Source organism: Mustela erminea, chromosome 13 (genome assembly GCF_009829155.1).
Source record: "Mustela erminea isolate mMusErm1 chromosome 13, mMusErm1.Pri, whole genome shotgun sequence".
NCBI classification, from domain to species: Eukaryota; Metazoa; Chordata; class Mammalia; order Carnivora; family Mustelidae; genus Mustela; species Mustela erminea.
Genome location: NC_045626.1, coordinates 86,076,414 through 86,094,802, shown reverse-complemented (window position 1 = coordinate 86,094,802; position 18,389 = coordinate 86,076,414). Strand labels below are relative to the sequence as shown.

At 42.7% G+C, this 18,389-nt stretch overlaps 1 protein-coding gene across 3 annotated transcripts in view; it reads right to left on the bottom strand.

Annotated features, from left to right (window-relative positions):
- Window positions 1–1,888: 1,888 nt before the first annotated feature.
- The window catches only part of KNTC1 (kinetochore associated 1), an 80,740-nt gene continuing 64,239 nt past the window's right edge, over window positions 1,889–18,389 (bottom strand). For all 3 annotated transcript variants that reach the window (XM_032309827.1, XM_032309826.1, XM_032309828.1), the window contains exons 53-64: window positions 17,146–17,224; window positions 15,543–15,661; window positions 14,279–14,414; window positions 13,523–13,618; window positions 13,096–13,152; window positions 10,098–10,152; window positions 9,952–10,015; window positions 9,296–9,425; window positions 7,740–7,829; window positions 7,136–7,281; window positions 6,223–6,313; window positions 1,889–4,235 (exon numbers count right to left, since the gene is read on the bottom strand). In XM_032309827.1, the coding sequence (XP_032165718.1) occupies window positions 4,215–4,235; window positions 6,223–6,313; window positions 7,136–7,281; window positions 7,740–7,829; window positions 9,296–9,425; window positions 9,952–10,015; window positions 10,098–10,152; window positions 13,096–13,152; window positions 13,523–13,618; window positions 14,279–14,414; window positions 15,543–15,661; window positions 17,146–17,224 (1,084 nt within the window). In that variant the 3' untranslated portion in view covers window positions 1,889–4,214. The remainder of the gene's footprint in view (window positions 4,236–6,222; window positions 6,314–7,135; window positions 7,282–7,739; window positions 7,830–9,295; window positions 9,426–9,951; window positions 10,016–10,097; window positions 10,153–13,095; window positions 13,153–13,522; window positions 13,619–14,278; window positions 14,415–15,542; window positions 15,662–17,145; window positions 17,225–18,389) is intronic.

Sequence of the window (18,389 nt, the reverse complement as noted above, 5' to 3'; positions counted from 1 at the left end):
CTTTCAGAGGTAAATATTCTCAAATTGACTGTGATGGTGGTTATATCTGTGAAACATCCAGTTGTATACTTTAAATGGGTGAACTGTATGGTATCTGAACTATACCTCAATAAAGCTTTTTTTAAAAAAAGCTATAAGAGGGGCTCCTAGGTGGCTCAGTTGTTAGGCATCTGCCTTTGGCTCAGGTCATGATCCCAGAGTCCCGGGAACGAGCCCTGCATCGGGCTCCCTGCTCAGCGGGAAGCCTGCTTCCTCCTCTTCCACTTCCCCTGCTTATGTTCCTGCTCTTACTGTCTCTGTCATAAAAATAAATAAAATATATATTTTTAAAAAGCTATAAGTAGTTATCAAGGGAAAGTTAGTTTACAGGTCACATTCTTGAGTTATATGAACACTGGATGGAGACTTTAAAAAGAGGATTGCTCTAGAAATGTCTTTTTTCCCTTTAGAAAATATTCAGCTTTGGTTGAATCTAGAAGCACATGCTCTTGTTTTCTGGTTGTTTTCAAATATGTAAAGAATGCCAGAAAACATGGCTACCACTTTGTCTTTCTCTAATGTTTTGTAGAGTTTATGGTAAGACTTAGCTGTTGTGAGTTAACATTTAGACTCATTTCAAGGGATCCAATGTGTTACATAAACACTGCAAACAGGTTCCAAATCTCTGGGCCCCAGAAGACACAGGAGAAAGAAGACTGAATATCCAATGTTTTGCCGGGCCAGGATTTCCATCTGAGAAGAGAGCTAATTAAATTCTCTACCTCAAGTAGTTAAAAGCAATGGAAATCTGTCACCTCACTCAGAGCAAGAGATGATGAAAGTTTGGGCATGAGTCATGAGAATTAAATATAGTAGTGCCTTTACTTGGTTGTTGTTGCTAACTTCCCCCTTTCCGTGTAACCAGGTGCTGTCATGTGTTCACATGATCGTGACACATTTGAGGAAGGAATTTTACCCTGAAAATAGGTAGTTAATTTATTTCATGCATATTTATTGTCTACTATATAAGACTCTGTTCTATGGTTTGGGGACAACATGATGAGTAGTGAGACAATAAACCCGTCAGCCATGATGACTTTGAATTGCTTTAAGAAGGCGCGAAGAGGGACACCTGGGTGGCTCAGTTGGTTAAGCTACAGCCATTGGCTCAGGTCATGGATCCTGGGTCCTGGGATCGAGTCCCACATCGGGCTCCTTGCTCGGCAGGGAGCCTGCTTCTCTCTCTGCCTCTGCCTGCTGTGTTCTCCCATCCCTTCTCTCTCTGGCAAATAAATAAATAACTAAGATCTTTTTTTTTTTTTTAAAGATTTTATTTATTTATTTGACAGAGAGATCACAAGTAGGCAGAGAGGCAGGCAGAGAGAGAGAGAGGAGGAAGCAGGCTCCCCGCTGAGCAGAGTCCGACGCAGGACTCGATCCCAGGACCCTGAGACCATGACCTGAGCCAAAGGCAGCGGCTTAACCCACTGAGCCACCCAGGCGCCCAATAACTAAGATCTTAAAAAAAAAAAAAAAGAAAGAAAAGAAAAGGAACTAAGAATGTAAATGCCACAGCAGGTGACTGGAGGTGGGTAGGCAACTTTGGTTGGGCTGGTTGGGAAGGCTGGTCAAAGGATAAAGTGATAGACATCCAGGCTAGAAAGGAAGCTGGGGCTAAATCATGCAGAACCTTTCTAAGCCACTATATGAATGGAAGGTAGCAATGAGCTGTAACTGAAGTCCAGCCGTCTTTTAAGATTTTATTTATTTGAGAGAGAAAGAGTGCTTGCACACACCAGTGGGGAGAGCAGCTGAAGGAGAGAAACAGGTAGACTCCCCGCTGAGTGGGAAGCCCCTGCCTGGCTCAGTACCAGGACCCTGAGATCATGACCTGAGCTGAAGTCAGATGCTTAACTGAGCCATCCAAGTACCCGTGAAATTCAGCGCTTTTTTTTTTTTTTTAAACAAATGTGACCGTTTCCAGGGAGTGCCTTTTAGCAGTAGCTCTATCAAGGGGAGAGGCTTTTTCCTTTTTAAAAATTTTTAAATGTAGGCTCCACACCTAGCGTGGAGCCCGATGCAGGGCTTGAATTCAGGACCCTGAGACCAAGACCTGGCGGACATCAAGAGTCAGACACTTAACCAACTGGAGGGGAGCCTTTTTGTAACTCATCTTCCTAAAATGGATTCTGTTTCTGATTTGACCAAAGATGCCTGTGTGTCTCGGTTGGCAACTTGGGTCTTGTGCTAAGTGAAATGGGGAGCCAGTATAAAGTGTGAGGCAGGTCCAGGCACCATCTGGCTTGTTTTAAGGATAAACGGTGCGGAGAATGGCTGTATGGAGACAAGAGTGGAAAATAATCAAGGCTAATTAAAATACAATACATAGAACAAGGATTCTGGCTAATTGCATATCTTAAGTTCAGATAAACTGAAAATAAATTTAAATATATTTATGTTTCAAAAAGTTACTTCTATGGCATGCCAGAAGCTAACCCTTTGCCAGTCAGAACTGTCCTGGGAACAATGAAGCCAGTGTTAAGATGGGGAAAGAATCATTCAGCTTAGCTGGAGTCGGGCGGGCACACAGTCATTCCCCATTTGTTACCTTCTGGTGCCACCATTTGACCCCTTCCGTGCCTTGCACATTTTTGCCCAAGAAGACAATTCCAGGTTCTGCTTCCAAAAGCAGTCAGATGGTTTTCTTAAGGTCCCCTCACATAAGTATCAAAGAAATACAGACGTAAATAGTGAGATGTCATTTTCACCTATACACCAGCAGGAAGTTTTTAAAAGTCAGACTGGTCCATGTCAGGGAGAAGAGGTAAAGCAGACCTGCCTCTTGCTGGTGGGAATGGGCATTTGTGAAGATCTTTGAGAACACACGGAGTTTGGCAACGTGCACCAAGAGCTTTTAAGATGTTCTTCGTTCCCTTTGATCTGGTCAGTCTGTTCCTGGGAATCCATCTAAAGGAAATAATCCCAAATACGGAGAAAGCTTTGTGAAAAATATTGGTATGGTCCAAATGTCCAGAACAGAGCAAGTGGAGGAGCATTTAAACCTCCTCAGGAGGTTTTACAAATGAGGGAACTAAGGCTTTGAGAAGTTACGTAACTTGTCCGGGATCATGTAGCTAGTACGGGACAGAGCTAGGATGCAAATCCAGGCTAGTTTTATCCCCCAAGCCCAAGTTTTCTGTATAGAAAACTACACTGAGTTTTCTGTATAGAAATAATGTTTTTCTCAACTGGAAAAACAAAGGGAAGCTCATTCTGATTTATAAAATTCAGTTTATTCAAGTTATACACCCCTCTAGAAAAGACTGCAGAGGCAGGGGTGCTGGGGGCGGCTGCAGGCCTTCAGCTCCACACTGCCCCGCCAGGCCAGCTTGCGTACTGCTGCCGCTGACAGCTTGCAGACTGAGTCTCCGGGAGCGCCCCCCTGCCAGATGAGTTCTGGTTTGGTTCTGTCATTCTTGGCATTGGCACGAAAATGAGAAGGTTGGAAAAAGCCAAAGACTTGCTTCTTTTCTCTTCTGGTCGTGGTGTGCGGCAGCCATCGCAGGGGGGTGACCAAGAGCAGTTGTGGGCTCCTACAACCCAGTGTTGCAAAGTGGGGGCACCCAACTCAGGGTCCTCAGCAGGCTCTGATCTCGGCTAACACCCCCTTCCCCTTCTGCCTCTCTAGCTGCCCCCCTGCCCCTCAACCGCCCCCCGCCCTCCTCTGCCACTTCCCTGTTGTTTCTCAGTCCTTCTAACACCTTTGTAACCAATTCCTGGCATCCAATCACTCTGCCTAAAATAGCTAGACAGTGGTTTCTATTTTTCAGCCTGGCCACTGGTACGTCTGCAACAAAACTTAGGACGTATTTACTCCAATTACATTAGAAATACTAACACTGTTCTTATTTGTATCTGAAGATACAGGATATAAGTAGTTGTTTATCTTGTGGAAGGAGCAAAGTATCTTTGCATTTAGTTTCCTTCATAGGGGATGCAGAAAAGATAGTGTCCATAAGTTTATACAAGTGACTGGTAAAGAAAAGGTTTATTAATTCAAGATGTGAGTTCTTTACTGCATAATCAGACTTCTGTGAAGCGCCTTAGTTGTTATTTGCTCGTTAACATTTAACAAGTTGTATCAATTGCACTATTTTTGAAACTAATAAATATGATTAGTTAATAGTAGACTCCAAACTTCCCTTTGTTCTTCTCAAAAAAGGTTGGATGATCCACTATGATCCACTAAGAAACATCTAAATGGGAAGAAGCACAGAAGCATTTTTATTAGTGTCATTTAGTTTTTTCAATAGAAAACAGTCTGATAAACTATAAAATTGAAAAAAAAACTATAAAATTGAAGACTTAACTGTATTGCTAAAAATCTCTATATGAAATTATTTGGCATTTAGATAGATAGGACTAGAGAAAAACATACATTTTAAGGGCCACAAATTTGTATCCTGAATCAATAATCTCCCTTTTATTTTTTTATTTTTAAAGATTTTATTTATTTGACAGAGAGATAGCAAGAGAGGGAACAAAAGCAGGGTGGGTGAGAGAGAGACAAGCAGGTTTCCCACTGAGCAGGGAGCCAGATGCAGGGCTTGATCCCATGACCTGAGCAGAAGGCAGACGCTTAATAGCTGAGCCACCCAGGTGCCCCAATAATCTCCCTTTAAAAAAAAAGTAATCTTATGCCATTGAACACACAGACTGAAAGTGTAGGGAAGTTATTAATGAAAGTTAACAAAATGTAGGCTTATTTTATGCCTGATCTGAACCCAAGGAGGGAAAAAAAGACACAATAATTTAATAAGGTTTACTAAAACTACCAAAACATGATCAAAGTAAAAAATTTTAGGGGTGCCTGGCTGGCTCAGTCAGTGGAGCATGCAACTCTTGGGTCTCAGGTTGTGAGTTTGAGCCCCACGTTGAGCGAAGTGATTAGTTCAAAGAAAAAATTAAATCTTGGGACGCCTGGGTAGCTCAGTTGTTGGGTGTCTGACTTTGGCTCAGGTCATGATTTCAGGGTCCTGGGATTGAGCCCTGCGCGGGGCTCCTTGCTCAGAAGGGAGCCTGCTTCTCCCTCTGTCTCTGCTTGTGGCTCCCCCTCCTCATGCTCTGTCTGTCTCTCTCTCTCTCTAGCAAATAAATAAATAAAAATTTAAAAAATAAAATAAAATCTTAAAAAAAAAAAGGTTTGTTTGTCAGGGAGAGCAAGAGAGTACAAGCAGGGCGAGTAGCAAAGGAAGAGGGAGAAGCAGGCTTCCTGTGAGCAGGGCTCAATCCCAGAACCCAGCGATCATGACCTGAGCCGAAAGCAGATGCTTAGCTGACTGAGCCACCCAGGCCACTCCCCAAAAAAATAGAATCTTGAAAAAAATAGATAAATAAAAAGGAGTAAAATATTTTACCCTATATTTAAGTTAAGGATAGGAGTAAGAATAACTTATATGCATATTTCACACATGAAAACATTTGGAAGGATGTATGCTAAAATGTTAACAGTGATCCTATTTGTGGTAGCGAGATTTCAAGAGATTAGGGTTTTGTTTATTTGTTTGTTTTTGGCTCTTGCAAAATTTTTTTCTTTTTTTCTTAAAGAATTTATTTATTTATTTGTCAGAAAGAGAGAGAGAAAGAGAGCACACAAGCAGGGAGAATGGTAGGCAGAGGGAGAAGCAGGGTCCCCACCAAGGAGGGAGCCCGATGTGGGGCATCCATCCATCCATCCCAGGATCCTGGGATCCTGGGATCCTGACCTGAGCTGAGCTGAAGACAGATGCTTAATCGACTGAGCAACCAGGTATCCCTCAATTTTTTTTTTCTATACTGAACATGTTTTTGGCAATTAAAACAGGGAAGAATTAAAAGGAATTAAGCCCCAATTAATGAATGCTTCTTGAAATTTTTCACTTGCTTCAATATGAAAAATAAGATTTTATGAGGAATTGTAATGCTGGAAAGCATCCAAGAGACCATGGGGTCCAGATCCAAAAACTAAATCCCACACAGGCTCAGCGACTGGCCCAAGGTCACGCTGTCCGCAGAGTAGAATCATGGCCTCTTGATTTCTGGTCTAGGACCCACTTACACAAAGAGCAAAATACAACAATATACACAGTTACACATAAAAATACATTTATCTCCACAACACCAGAACAAGTTGGTTCAATGTCAAGACCCTAAAAATATAAATGGTGTCAGATCAGGACCCAAGTAACAGTGGGCCAGCCTTACCTTCAGGATTTCACAGGGAGCGGTGTCTGGCGGTACAGGTTTCCCACAGTGCTTTGAATATTCAGTTATAAAGACTGAAGCTTCATCTAAACTATGGAATTGGAAAGCAAAAGAGCGTCATGAGGAAATTCTCGGAGTGGGGGGGTCATAAATATGTTTGCTATCTTGACTGTGGTGATGGCTTTGCAGGGGTATATATGTCAAAATTGATCAAACTGTATATTTGAAATATGGGCCTATATGTGCATGTGTGTATGTATATATAGATAGATTATATCTTAAAAAGTAATGTTTATAAATGACAACATGTAGCACTGGCTGGATCACAAGCAGGAAAGGAAATGCATGGAAAAGCAGAAGGAAATGCATCGCATGGTAATGAGAAAGGGACACATCCTGAGTGGCCAACGCAGTTAGAAGAAATGTGTGGATGACCCAGGAAAGACTTCCGTCCTGATCGGGCTGCCATTCTTCAGTGCCAGCCATTTCTCCCTTCTTCTTTTCACTTTCCAAATCCATTCCCAACCCAGGAAGCTGATTTCTAAACTTGTGGGTGCGGGAAAGTGAAACAATCAAGCTTAGCAAAAATTATATTACATAAAAGCCCCCAATTCTCTGAGCAAGTGTCTAAGGAAGAAAGCTGTAACTCAGGTTTTGAAGCAGGACTGTGAGACACCTATTTGGGGGTTCAGAAAGCTTATTTGATTGTCTGACTCCAAGTTCACGTTCGAAGGGACTGAGTTACAGGACGGCCAGCCTGTGGGTGTGTGTAGTAATGCTATAGCTTAATACGCCGAGGCCTTTGTTACGACCAGAGAGTTGTGCAACTGTTTGATCTTTCCCTCCAAAATAAAGGTAAATTTTAAGGAAATTCTACAGTAAGGTGTTTTAGTTTGTTTGTTAATTAACTTACCTTAACTCACTTGCCAGATAGTTTACCAAGTCAGTGATGTTGCTGCCATTCATCATGTGCAATTTTAACGCTTGGAAGTATTTTGTCTTTGCCAAAATCCCAAACTCCTTCTTACTTATGATATTATTCAGAATCAGATCTCTAATCTATAGAATAACAGGTATCATTATATTAAAAATGTGTGAAATTCCAAGGCCTTATGCAATACCCAGAAGTTTCTTACAATCACAAGTTAAATGAGCATTTTGTTGTAACTAAGCCTTTTTTCTAATGGAGTGGGGAAAGAGAGAGGTTTTGGCCCATTTTAGTAACAGATTAAATCAGCAAGAAGTAATCGCTGTTAAGCACTTTGGGACTTTTTCCAAACAAGATCTACTTACAACAAGCATTTAAGGCTACAGATTTTCCACTGAGCACAGCCCAAATGAGAGAGAGGGGTCTCTCCACCTTTTAAAAAATTTACAAAGGTTCTAATAAAAGCAAAATAATTTTATCTATTGCCAAAAAGATACAGTAGTTCTCAGCTTAATTTTCATTTGGGGAAAATTATTACCTTCTAATATCAAATTTTTCATAGCAAAAATGAAATGAAATTGCCGCTTACTTGATGTGAAAATCCTGCCAACTGGCCAGTATTCATATGCTCTTCTAATTGCTGTAAAATGATCTGAGGATTGCATGAGCCCAGAAAATTCTACAGGGAAAAAAAAAAATCAAAACACAGTTAATGGAAAAGTGCTATAACTACTAATTTCTGTTAAATCATTTTTAAATTTGGAATATCTTTAAGAATTTCTATTATAGGCTGAGGGGAGGGGGATTGGGAGAAGGGGGTGGGTTATGGACATTGGGGAGGGTATGTGCTTTGGTGAGTGCTGTGAAGTATGTAAACCTGGCGATTCACAGACCTGTACCCCTGGGATAAAAATATATGTTTATAAAAAATAAAAAAATTTTTAAAAAAATTTCTATTATAGGAAAAAAACCCCACCTCTATCATGTAACAAAAAATTACGGAAATAAGGAAGAAGACATTTTACAAATACCTATTGTAACAGCAAGAGCTGTTTAACAAGCATTTTGTCATTCTAAGTGCCAAAAGGAATCTATTTAAATACTAAAATTTTGAAAAGCATCAACGGATGAGTTTATGAATAGTAAAAAAAAGTAAAATAAAATAACCCGAAGTCAAAGACAAGCACAGATGGCTGTGAAAAAAATGCAATGAACAGACCAAATGACAGATGAAAAAAATATGCATGTTCATTTACGTAGGTCTCGATCTACTGGCTAATCTACCTTTGGGGAAACACCGAAGATCATTACCAAGTGCTTTGTTCTATTTGTTCTGTATTGTAAAGGGAATGAGTTATTTTTAAAAGTTCTGTCCTCAAAGTACTCATGGCTCCCTTTGTCAGACACCCACGCACAAAACCCTCCCTTATCTCCCGCATCCGAACACTAAGTCAAGCTGCTCCATCCAGTTCCTCCTCGGCGCCACCACCCCACCTTGGGGACGCACCCCCTCCAGCCTTTCCGGGCCATCCACAGGCTGCTGTGTGTGGATTAAGTAAGATACATGTCCAGCCAATGGCTTCCCACTTCCACTCTTCCCTTCTTGCCGACTCTCTCCTCTGATCAAGCCCATGGATTGTTCCTTCTAAAGCAGTGCCTGAGCACTTTCATCTTATTCTTGTAGGAAAACTGATTGTCCCCCGACCTCCACCTGATGGAGAACAAGGTCCAAATCTCTCTCGCCTTTTTTTTTTTTCCTTTTGTGACAGAGATCACAAGTGGGCAGAGAGGCAGGCAGAGAGAGAGGAGGAAGCAGACTCCCCGCTGAGCAAGGAGCCTGCTATGGGGCTCGATCCCAGGACCCTGAGAGATCATGACCTGAGCCAAAGGCAGAGGCTTAACCGACTGAGCCACCTGAGTGCCCTGGTCCAAACCCCTCTTAAGGTGTCCCTCAGATGGACCTTGATCTATCTTTCAGGCTTACCTCCTGCTACACCTGCATACAAACCTCCCGCCCCACTCAAACGGATGCACTCATGCCTTGCAGGTCTGGTAAAAAGGAAAATGCAAGCCTTTAGCTGGGGACGTGCAGTATGAGACCTTCTCTTTTTTGGGCAGCCCCAGAGGAATAATTTGCCGAGATACCTTAATTTGCTGATGTCTTTTTTCCGAGTGGGGCATAAGCATTAGACAGGCCAGTGCAAAAGCCGGGAGCTCTAACTGGACATACTGCCTGGCTATTCCAACCATGTCGAGATCATCTGAAACGGGACATCTTCGAGAGAGCACATGAGTTTGTTAGTATTACTTACATTAATTCATGAGTTAATGACCCGATGGTGCTTTCAGTGATTTTAAGCATTAAAGTCCTGGGGCGTAACATACACTTAGGAATGAGTAGCTCGAGTCTTTCACGGTATTCTTCGTGGAATAAAACAACCTACGGGAGCACAGAGTGCTCCTTGCTGCTGCGATTATGTCTGAGAGCGCACACGTGCCTAAAGACACGTTCTCTGAAGACTCAAAACCTCTGTGAAAACACTGCGCGATGGAGGTAGTCGGAAAAGTACTCTGTACATTAATTAAGAGTAATTTTAGAGAAGGCTTGCTGACTCTCAGTTTACGAGCTGCTTGTGCAGAGTGGACACTGTACAAATATGAGAGACAGTTTACCCTAGAAAAAAGTGCTGTGCTTAACATTCCCAAAAGAAGGAATGACTCAAAAGACAGGTTTATTAGAAAGGAATTTTATAAGCAACAGGTATGACTTTTTGGGGTAGGAAGACAAGTATTTTACTTACTCTAGAACAGCGACGAGACTCTCACAACAGTCTGATAACTGACTCGGGCTCAGAGGACAAGATGCTGAAAATAAACAGCAACAATGCACACACACGTACAGAGCTATAAAATGCTACTGTCGATGTTTCAGGGAAGAGAGAAATACCTGAAAGCAGGGGTATCTGAATCACACGCTGCCAAGCTTTGCTGAAGTAGGGAACCTGGGGAGACAAGCACATTTGGGGATTCATGCCTGGGGTTTCATGAACTCTCTGGTTTTGTAGTCACAGAACTATACGCTTAGAGCTTATGTTCAGGATGCTAAGACCAAAATCGTACACTGGCATCTTCCTGTTTGAGATGGTTAGATTTTAGGACAATTTCTCTCTTTCTTTCTCTTTCCTACCCTTCCTTCCTTTCTTTCTCTCATGACCTGAGCCGAAGGCAGAGGTTTTAACCCACTGAGCCACCCAGGTGCCCCCCCTATTTTCTTTTTTTAATTGAGATTATAATTCCCATGTAAAATGTACCTCTTTAAAGTGTACAGTTAAGGGACACCTGCCAGGCTAAGTGCATGGAGATTGTGACTCTTGATCTTGGAGTCTAGAGTTCAAGCCCCACATGGGGGGTAAAGATTACTAAAAAAATAGAATTCAGAAATCAATAAAATGTATAATTAAGTGAGTTTTTTTTTAAGATTGATTGATTGATTGATTGTTCAGACAGAGATCACAAGTAGGCAGGGAGGCAGGCAGAGTGGGGGGGGATGCAGGTTCCCCGATGAGCAGAGAGCCCAATGCGGGTCTCAATCATAGGACCCTGACTGAGGTCATGACCTGAGCCGAAGGCAGGAGCTTAACCCACTGAGCCACCCAGGCGCCCTAATTAAGTGGTTTTTAATATATTCACCGCATTGTGCAACCATCACCACCTCTCTAATTCTTGCACATTTTCTTCACCCCGAAAATATGCCCCATATCCATTACCAGTCACTCCCTATTCCTCCCTCTTCCAGCCCCTGAAAGTGTCTTTGCTGGACATGTCATATCAGTGGACTCAAGCAGTACAGGGCCATTCGGGCTCCCTTCACTCGGCATCATGTGTTCAAGGTTCATCTCTGGGTATCAGATGTCGGGGCTTGATACCTTTTTACTACCAATTGATGTTCACTGTATAGACACACCCACGATGATGATGACTGGAAAAATCCATTCATCAGTTGATGGATTTTTGGGCGATTAAGAATAACAATGCCCCATGAACATTCGTGTGCAAGTTTTTATATGGATATATGTGGGTTTTTTTCTTGTGAGCATATACTTAGGTATGGGATTGTTAGATCTTATGAGACCTCTACATACAATATTTTTTGCATCTCATTACTTTTAACTCTTAATTATTCTCTATAATAAGGGGTAAAATGTTGCATAAGTCACTTCACCCTTCCCCTATGAGTGGAAATTTATGTTGCCTTATTCATTTTTCGAAATCCTTTCTCTTGTCTGCTTGGCCCTTTCCTGTGGCTCTTACGTAACGTCTGGCACACAACAGTATAAGTTTTGTTTTCCGAGTTGGGTTCTGATGCTCTTTTCCCCCAAATGAAATAATAATGAATCAGCCAAGATTGTATAATAGGACCCTGAACTATACATACAGTTATGAAGAAAATTACCTAAGGGCACCTGCCTGGCTCAGTCAGTAAAGCATGCAACTTTTGATCTTGGGGTCATGAGTTTGATACCCCCTTTGGGTATAGAGTTTACTTTGAGAAAGAAAGAAGGAGGGCACGTGGGTGCCCGGGGCTCGTACGATCCTCATTTACTTTGAGGTTGGTCAGTTAAGCATCTACCTTCGGCTCGGGTCATGATCCCAGAGTCCTGTGATCGAGTCCCACATCGGGCTCCCTGCTCAGCGTTACGCCTTTCTCTCTCCCATTCCCCCTGCTTGTGTTCTTGCTCTCGCTGTTTCTCTCTATCAAATAAATAAATAAAATCTTTTTAAAAAGGAGAGAAAGGGGCGCCTGGGTGGTTCAGTGGGTTAAGCCTCTGCCTTCGACTCAGGTCATGATCTCAGGGTCCTGGGATCGAGTCCTGCATCGGGCTCTCTGCTCAGCAGGGAGCCTGCTTCCTCCTCTCTCTCTGCCTGCTTTTCTGCCTACTTGTGATCTCTATTTGTCAAATAAATTAATAAAAATCTTTAAAAAACAAACAAAAAAAAGAAAATAGGTCTCTACGTGCTCTATGGAACAGTCTCTAAGGGACCAATGTTATGTGGGAAAAAAAAATTTATCTAGAATGTCATTGCATTTATATGTACAAAAATGTATACACACCTACACACATACACACACATACACATGTGCTTATATGATAACAGGAAAGTTCCAAACACAGTGCAAACAGTAGTTACTTCTGGGGAGATATTTTTGATGGGAAATGGTAAAGGAGAATTTTCATGTTTTATTCAGCATGTTTCTATATTGTTCTAACGTATTAAGCTAAGAATAAGTGATATATTTCCACATTACATAATGATTATATGGTGCACAATCTGTGAAATGTAGAAAAGGGAAATAAGAAAAGGAAATGTAGAAAAGGGAATTAAGACATGGTGTCTGATTTAAAGATCCTCCAAGTCCAGGAGGGGTAGTTGAATGTGTAGCAAAACAAATTACACTGTGACAGGTGCTACCATAGAGCCAGGGTTTGGAGCGTGTGCATGAAGGTGTGGCTCAGGAAGCCTGGAGGGCTGGGGCTGGTGAGGTCCTGGCAGAGGTGACCTCTGAGACATGTACTCTGGGTCCTGGCCCTATTTTAATGGGATATCAGTTCTGTTCTTTACTTAGGAGCTGGTTACTTTACCCAGTGCAACTGGCAGCCACAAGGCCGTCAAGTATAAATATTAAATTCTTTTTGTTGTTGTTGCTAAAGATTTATTTATTTAAGAGAGAGAGAGAGAGGGTACAAGTGTACACGAGCTGGGGGAGGGAGAGAGAGAGAGAATCTCAAACAGATTCCCCATTGAGCGCAGAGCGTGCCAAGAGCCTCAATCCCAGGACCCTGAGAGCAAGACCTGAGCCAAAATCAAGAGTCAATGCTTAACTGAGTTATCCGGGTGCCCCTAAGGATTAAATTCTATAAAATTTACTTTAGGAAACCACATACCTGCCATAAAGAATGGATACTAGAAATGGCGGTTAAAACTTTCCTTAGATAAGGAATCTGGGGAAAAAGAAAATACAGTTCAGAAAATGACCAAAATGGAAAACTTCAACATGAAATATCAGATTCTTAAATTTTCAAAAAGGGATCAGTAGAATGTATCTACCATGAGAACCACCAGGGAAGTTCACTCACTAAATGACAAATATCAAAAAAGGTCAGGGAAGCTTCCATTTGTTTCCAGCGAAATTATGTCATTTTTGAGCCAGCACTTCCTCTGGCCCAAGACCAAGTTAAGTTTGGCACGAAACCAAGGGGAGAGAATGTTTGCAGCATACATCTGTGCGATCACCAGCATCCGTGCACAATGCTTAAGACTTGCTATGCAAAATCTTTCACGCAGACTGCAGTCCAGGGTGCAGAGTCTTACCATACTGAAGCCAAGAAGCTTTTGTAAGAGTCCGTTCCAAAGCTGCAGGTCGTAGATTTTGTATTCCAGACAAAGCTCAGTCACCAATCTGACTGCCTGAAGCAGAAAAGAAATTAAAAAAAAAAAAAAAATCATACTGCTTCAAGATACCAGGAAATCAAACCACCTGTGGAAGAGGTAGGGCAGCTACACACAAAACATGCTTGTAATCTAGGTGCGCCTACTGCCTGATTTCAGTGAAGGCCCCCAGTCTCTCCAATGCAAGAAAAAAAAGAGACTAAGATTATTCTTTTTCTTTCTTGCTGTCACAGATTCAAACAGCATCTCGGACTTTTCCCACTGCCTTCTTTCTACCCAAGAGCCGTTTGCCTTTTGGCCCCGTAACCTTCTCACCCTGGGCTCCAACTGCCTCAGAGACTGAATTCCCACAGGCAACGAGGAGAAAGAGGAAGAACACCCCTCCTGGCACGGGGACAGTCTCTTTTCCCCATCTGGAGGAGGACACACAGGGCCTGGGAAGGGACTACAAAAGTGTCCTCTTGTTGGTGGTGGGGATCAAGCCCTACACCTTCAAGGACAGAGGTGAAGCGGACCCTCTAAGCTGCGTGTCACCTGTCAGGATAGGAAAGGAGAAACGGTCTCCGAGCAGTAGGCTTGTTCAGGAATGAAGAGCTTCTCTGGCTTCGGGCATTTGGGTGAGTATGAGCACATCAGAGAAGATGAGGCACCCACCCTCAGACAACTCCAAGTACGTACCATGGACTCATGGCTGTGGTTTTTCCATAGACCCTTAATCATTCCTTCTTTAGGACTATTGCAAAATAATTCATATGTGATGGGGATATTCAAAGTCTCAAATGATGCCAGAAAAGTTATACATTTCAAGTAAGATCTGGAAAACAGAGGTATTGATGGGAATCATTCTGATAGACCACATTTACATTCAAGATAAAAGCCACTGTAGGGCAATATTAGGCCTCTTTATTTTTAAATGTCTATTTTTTAGGCTTCTAAATATATTCACTGAATATAATAGTAGAAAGAAATCAATATGAGCAAGATCATGAAAACATTCAGTTCCTAAATGCCTCAAACAACTAGGGAAACAAGATGTTCTCAGAGGTCTATGCCCCCTTTGCCAAAATGGCAAGGACATTGGAGGCACCAGAACTAGGTTTACACGGCTACTCTCATGCACTCTTACAAAATGAGGGGCTTAAATGTACACTTCCAAAGAACCAATCTGTTTCCTATTTCTTTTCCTTTTTTTTTTTTTTTAAAGTAAGCCCTACACCCAACTTGGGGCTCAACTCATGATCCCAAATCAAGAGTCGTGTGCTCACTACTGGGTATTTACCCCAAAGATACAAATAAAGTGATCTGAAGGGGCACATGCACCCCAGTGTTTATGGCAGCGATGGCCACGATAGCCAAACTATGGAAAGAACCTAGATGTCCATCAGCAGATGAATGGATAAAGAAGATGTGGTATAATGGAATGGTATAATGGAATGTGGCATAGTGTGATACAATGGAATACTATGCAGCCATCAAAAGAAATGAAATCTTGCCATTTGCAACGAGGTGGGTGGAACTAGAGGGTATTACGCTGAGTGGAAGACGTCAATTGGAGAAAGGCAATTATCATATGATCTCCCTGACATGAGGAATTTGAGAGGCAGGGCGGGGGGCTTCTGGGGTAGGGAAGAAAAAAATGAAACAAGATGGGATCGGGAGTGAGACAAACCATAAGAGACTCTTAACCTCACAAAACAAACTGAGGGTTGCAGCGAGAAGAGGGATAGGGAGAGGGTGGTTGGGTTATGGACACTGGGGAGGGAATGTGCTATGGTGAGTGCTGTGAAGTGTGTAAGCCTGATGATTCACAGACCTGTACCCCTGGGGCTAATAACACATTATATGTTAATTAAAAAAAAAAAAGTTGCATTCTCTACCGACTGAGCCAGCCAGGCACCCCGTGTTTCCTATTTCTTAACACAATTTATAAAATACCACTTACTTCACTTCTTCCATGGGCTTTTTGAAGAGAGATTCTATAGTTTCCTTGTCGGCCAAGTACAGGAGACACTGAAGAGCTCGTGCTCTATGGGCAAAAGTCAGCTGGCGCACACCCAGGCTCTGTAAACCAAAGCGGGTGAGCAGAGGCGCGCATGCGCATGCGCTGGGGCTGTGTGTGTGAGTTTCAGCTCAGGCAGCATAAACCTCACTTAACAAAATACACTTAAGGGACGCCTGGGTGGCTCAGTTGGTTAAGCAGCTGCCTTCGGCTCAGGTCATGATCCCAGCGTCCTGGGATCGAGTCCCACATCGGGCTCCTTGCTCCGCATGGAGCCTGCTTCTCCCTCTGCCTCTGCCTTCCACTCTGTCTGCCTGTGCTCGCTCTCACTCTCTCTCTCTGACAAATAAATAAATAAAATCTTTAAAAAAAAAAAAAAAAAATACACTTAAGGTCAGTCTCTGCCCTTAGGGAGCCAGTGGTTTTCAGATTGTGGTCCGCGTAGCCCTGGTGGGCTTCTCTCAGACTCTTTCAAGTGGGAAAGGGTCAGAACTAGGTTCACAGTGATACTAAGCCATTATTTGCCTCGACACTGCATTGACCCTTGAGTTGGGGGGTAAAACGGCTGGTGCCAGTCAGGGGAGAGACAGCCACCTGCCGGCGCAGCCCTAGTGCTCCCCACCGCCGAGCAAAGGGGACTGGATTCCACTCACCAAGGTTCTTGGTAGGGCAGTAAAAATTAATTTTCTGATTCATTTTTCTAATTAATTTTCTGATTAACCTCAACTCCCGAATACATTAACGAGTTCACACTTGAGTACATAATCATTAACTAGAATGTATTCATCCGTGTTCCGGCACCCGAACAGGAAGCACTCGTGGAGCATAGCACAGACGGATGGTTTTTCAGGGAAAAGCATGTGTATGACTGAGCTATGAGCTGAATGGGGCACTTCTCACGGAGCACCATTTTTATCTGAAGCAACGGCTAGCAGAAAAACTAATACACAAGGAAAGATGAAAGGGATGTCTGTCTGTCCCCGCCCACCACCATTGCTGCTGAGGACAAATAATCAGCATCTCAGATTTCCCCTCTTTTCTTCCTTCTGTCCAAGACCCATTTGCCTCCTGGCTCTACACACTTTCTCTCCCACGGTTCCAAATGCCTCAGAAAAGTCCACAGGCAAAAGCCTGAAGGGTGAAGAGGTGGTGTTGCCTTTAGGGAAAAGGGAAAGTTTCATGTAGCTGAAGATTAGTGGGGAGTGAGGGAGGCAGGCAGGACTGGAGGGTGCAGCTCGTCCTGCAGGGCCCGTGGCAGTAGGAAAGTCACCTAACCAAGGGGTTAATAACTTCGAATGCAGACAACCGTGGGAACTGTCCATAGGTTCAGTCTGCCAAACAGGATGTCATGGAAGCCGGCACTAAATGGGGCTCGCAGATACTGCAATCCTGATTACGAAGTAAGCTATGCAGTGCTTTGAATAAATGTGTCAGTGAGCGTTATCTAAATCATCTGTTCATGGTATCAAGCATGGTAAAAATGCAGGAAAAAAAAATGCTAAGCTGAGATGCAAAGATTAGTTTTGACTCTGTGTCTCGGGCTTACGGTTGTAGCTGATGTTGCAAACACGAACAGCATTCTTGAACTGTAATCAATCGGACGAGACTGAAGGAGATACAGAACTCTGGAAAAAATATTTTAAATTACATTTCGATTTTAATTTAGTGATAGATTGCATAACAACAGACCTATTTTATAGTCCTTAGAAAAAGTCACTAGGTAAAAAAAAAAAAAAAAAAAGAAAAAGAAAAAGTCACTAGGCATCCCAAACATGGGCCTGAAGGGTCAAAGGCATTTTTGCTTTTCCCTTTAATGGATGCTTAATCTTTACTTGAGTTCTAATCATATCTAAAGACAATAAAAATAATAAATGCTAGGCCTCAGTCTTCTTATCTATCAGCTAGTCAATCTCTAACAATTAAAATTCTATTTAAGAAATTAATACAAACGATAGCTACAAAGAACACTGGACACTACACATGGAAAATTCTGTTTTAATTCACAGGAGCTGTTTAGCATTCAGCCTCTAGACTCGGGCCCAAATGGCCCCCTTCGGAGAGTAATATGGATATGGTGGGCAGGGTACAAGAGAGGGAGAGGGTAGAACTTTCAGTGGGAAAGGCAGGAAGTTACAAAATTGGCATGAAGTATCCCTTTGAGATCTCCTTGGGATTTTAATTTTTTCTGCTCTTTGAATTGTTTCCCTCTAAGACTTTCCATTACAACTGATTCAGTTAGACTTTGCGAGATGAATCTACCTCTTGCTTAGACAAAGGTGCCCTTGTGCTTGAAAGACTAAGCAAGGACAAGGTGGGGTCCCTAGAAAAGGAGGGAATGGAGGGGGTGGTAAGTAAGCTCTGCCCAAAGCAGGAGAAATTCTTCTCTTGGGTTCGCCCTTCCCCATCCCCTCTCACTATCAGATCTCCAGGGCTTCACAAGTGACTTGACCTACTTTTGGTCTAGAGGAGGAATGGCAAAAGCTGGCATGCATGTCACCACTCCCTCGCGTGTGCCTGTGCCAAGCATCATTAGTGGATTACCACATCCTTTATGATCTGGGCCCAGATACAGTCAGCAAGCCATGACCAATCAGATTTAGCACATTAGACGAAACCCAAGCGCCTTCCTTGGTCTCAGTCTTAGATTAGAAGGGGAAAAGGAATCCTGGTGGCCCATATGGGAACCAGCCCAGCTTACCAGGGTGAGAGAATACATAGCAGGTCTGAGGCCAGAGTCCTAGCAAATAAGAGAGTTCTCCTTTGCTTGAGATGCTTTCTCTGCTAAGGTTA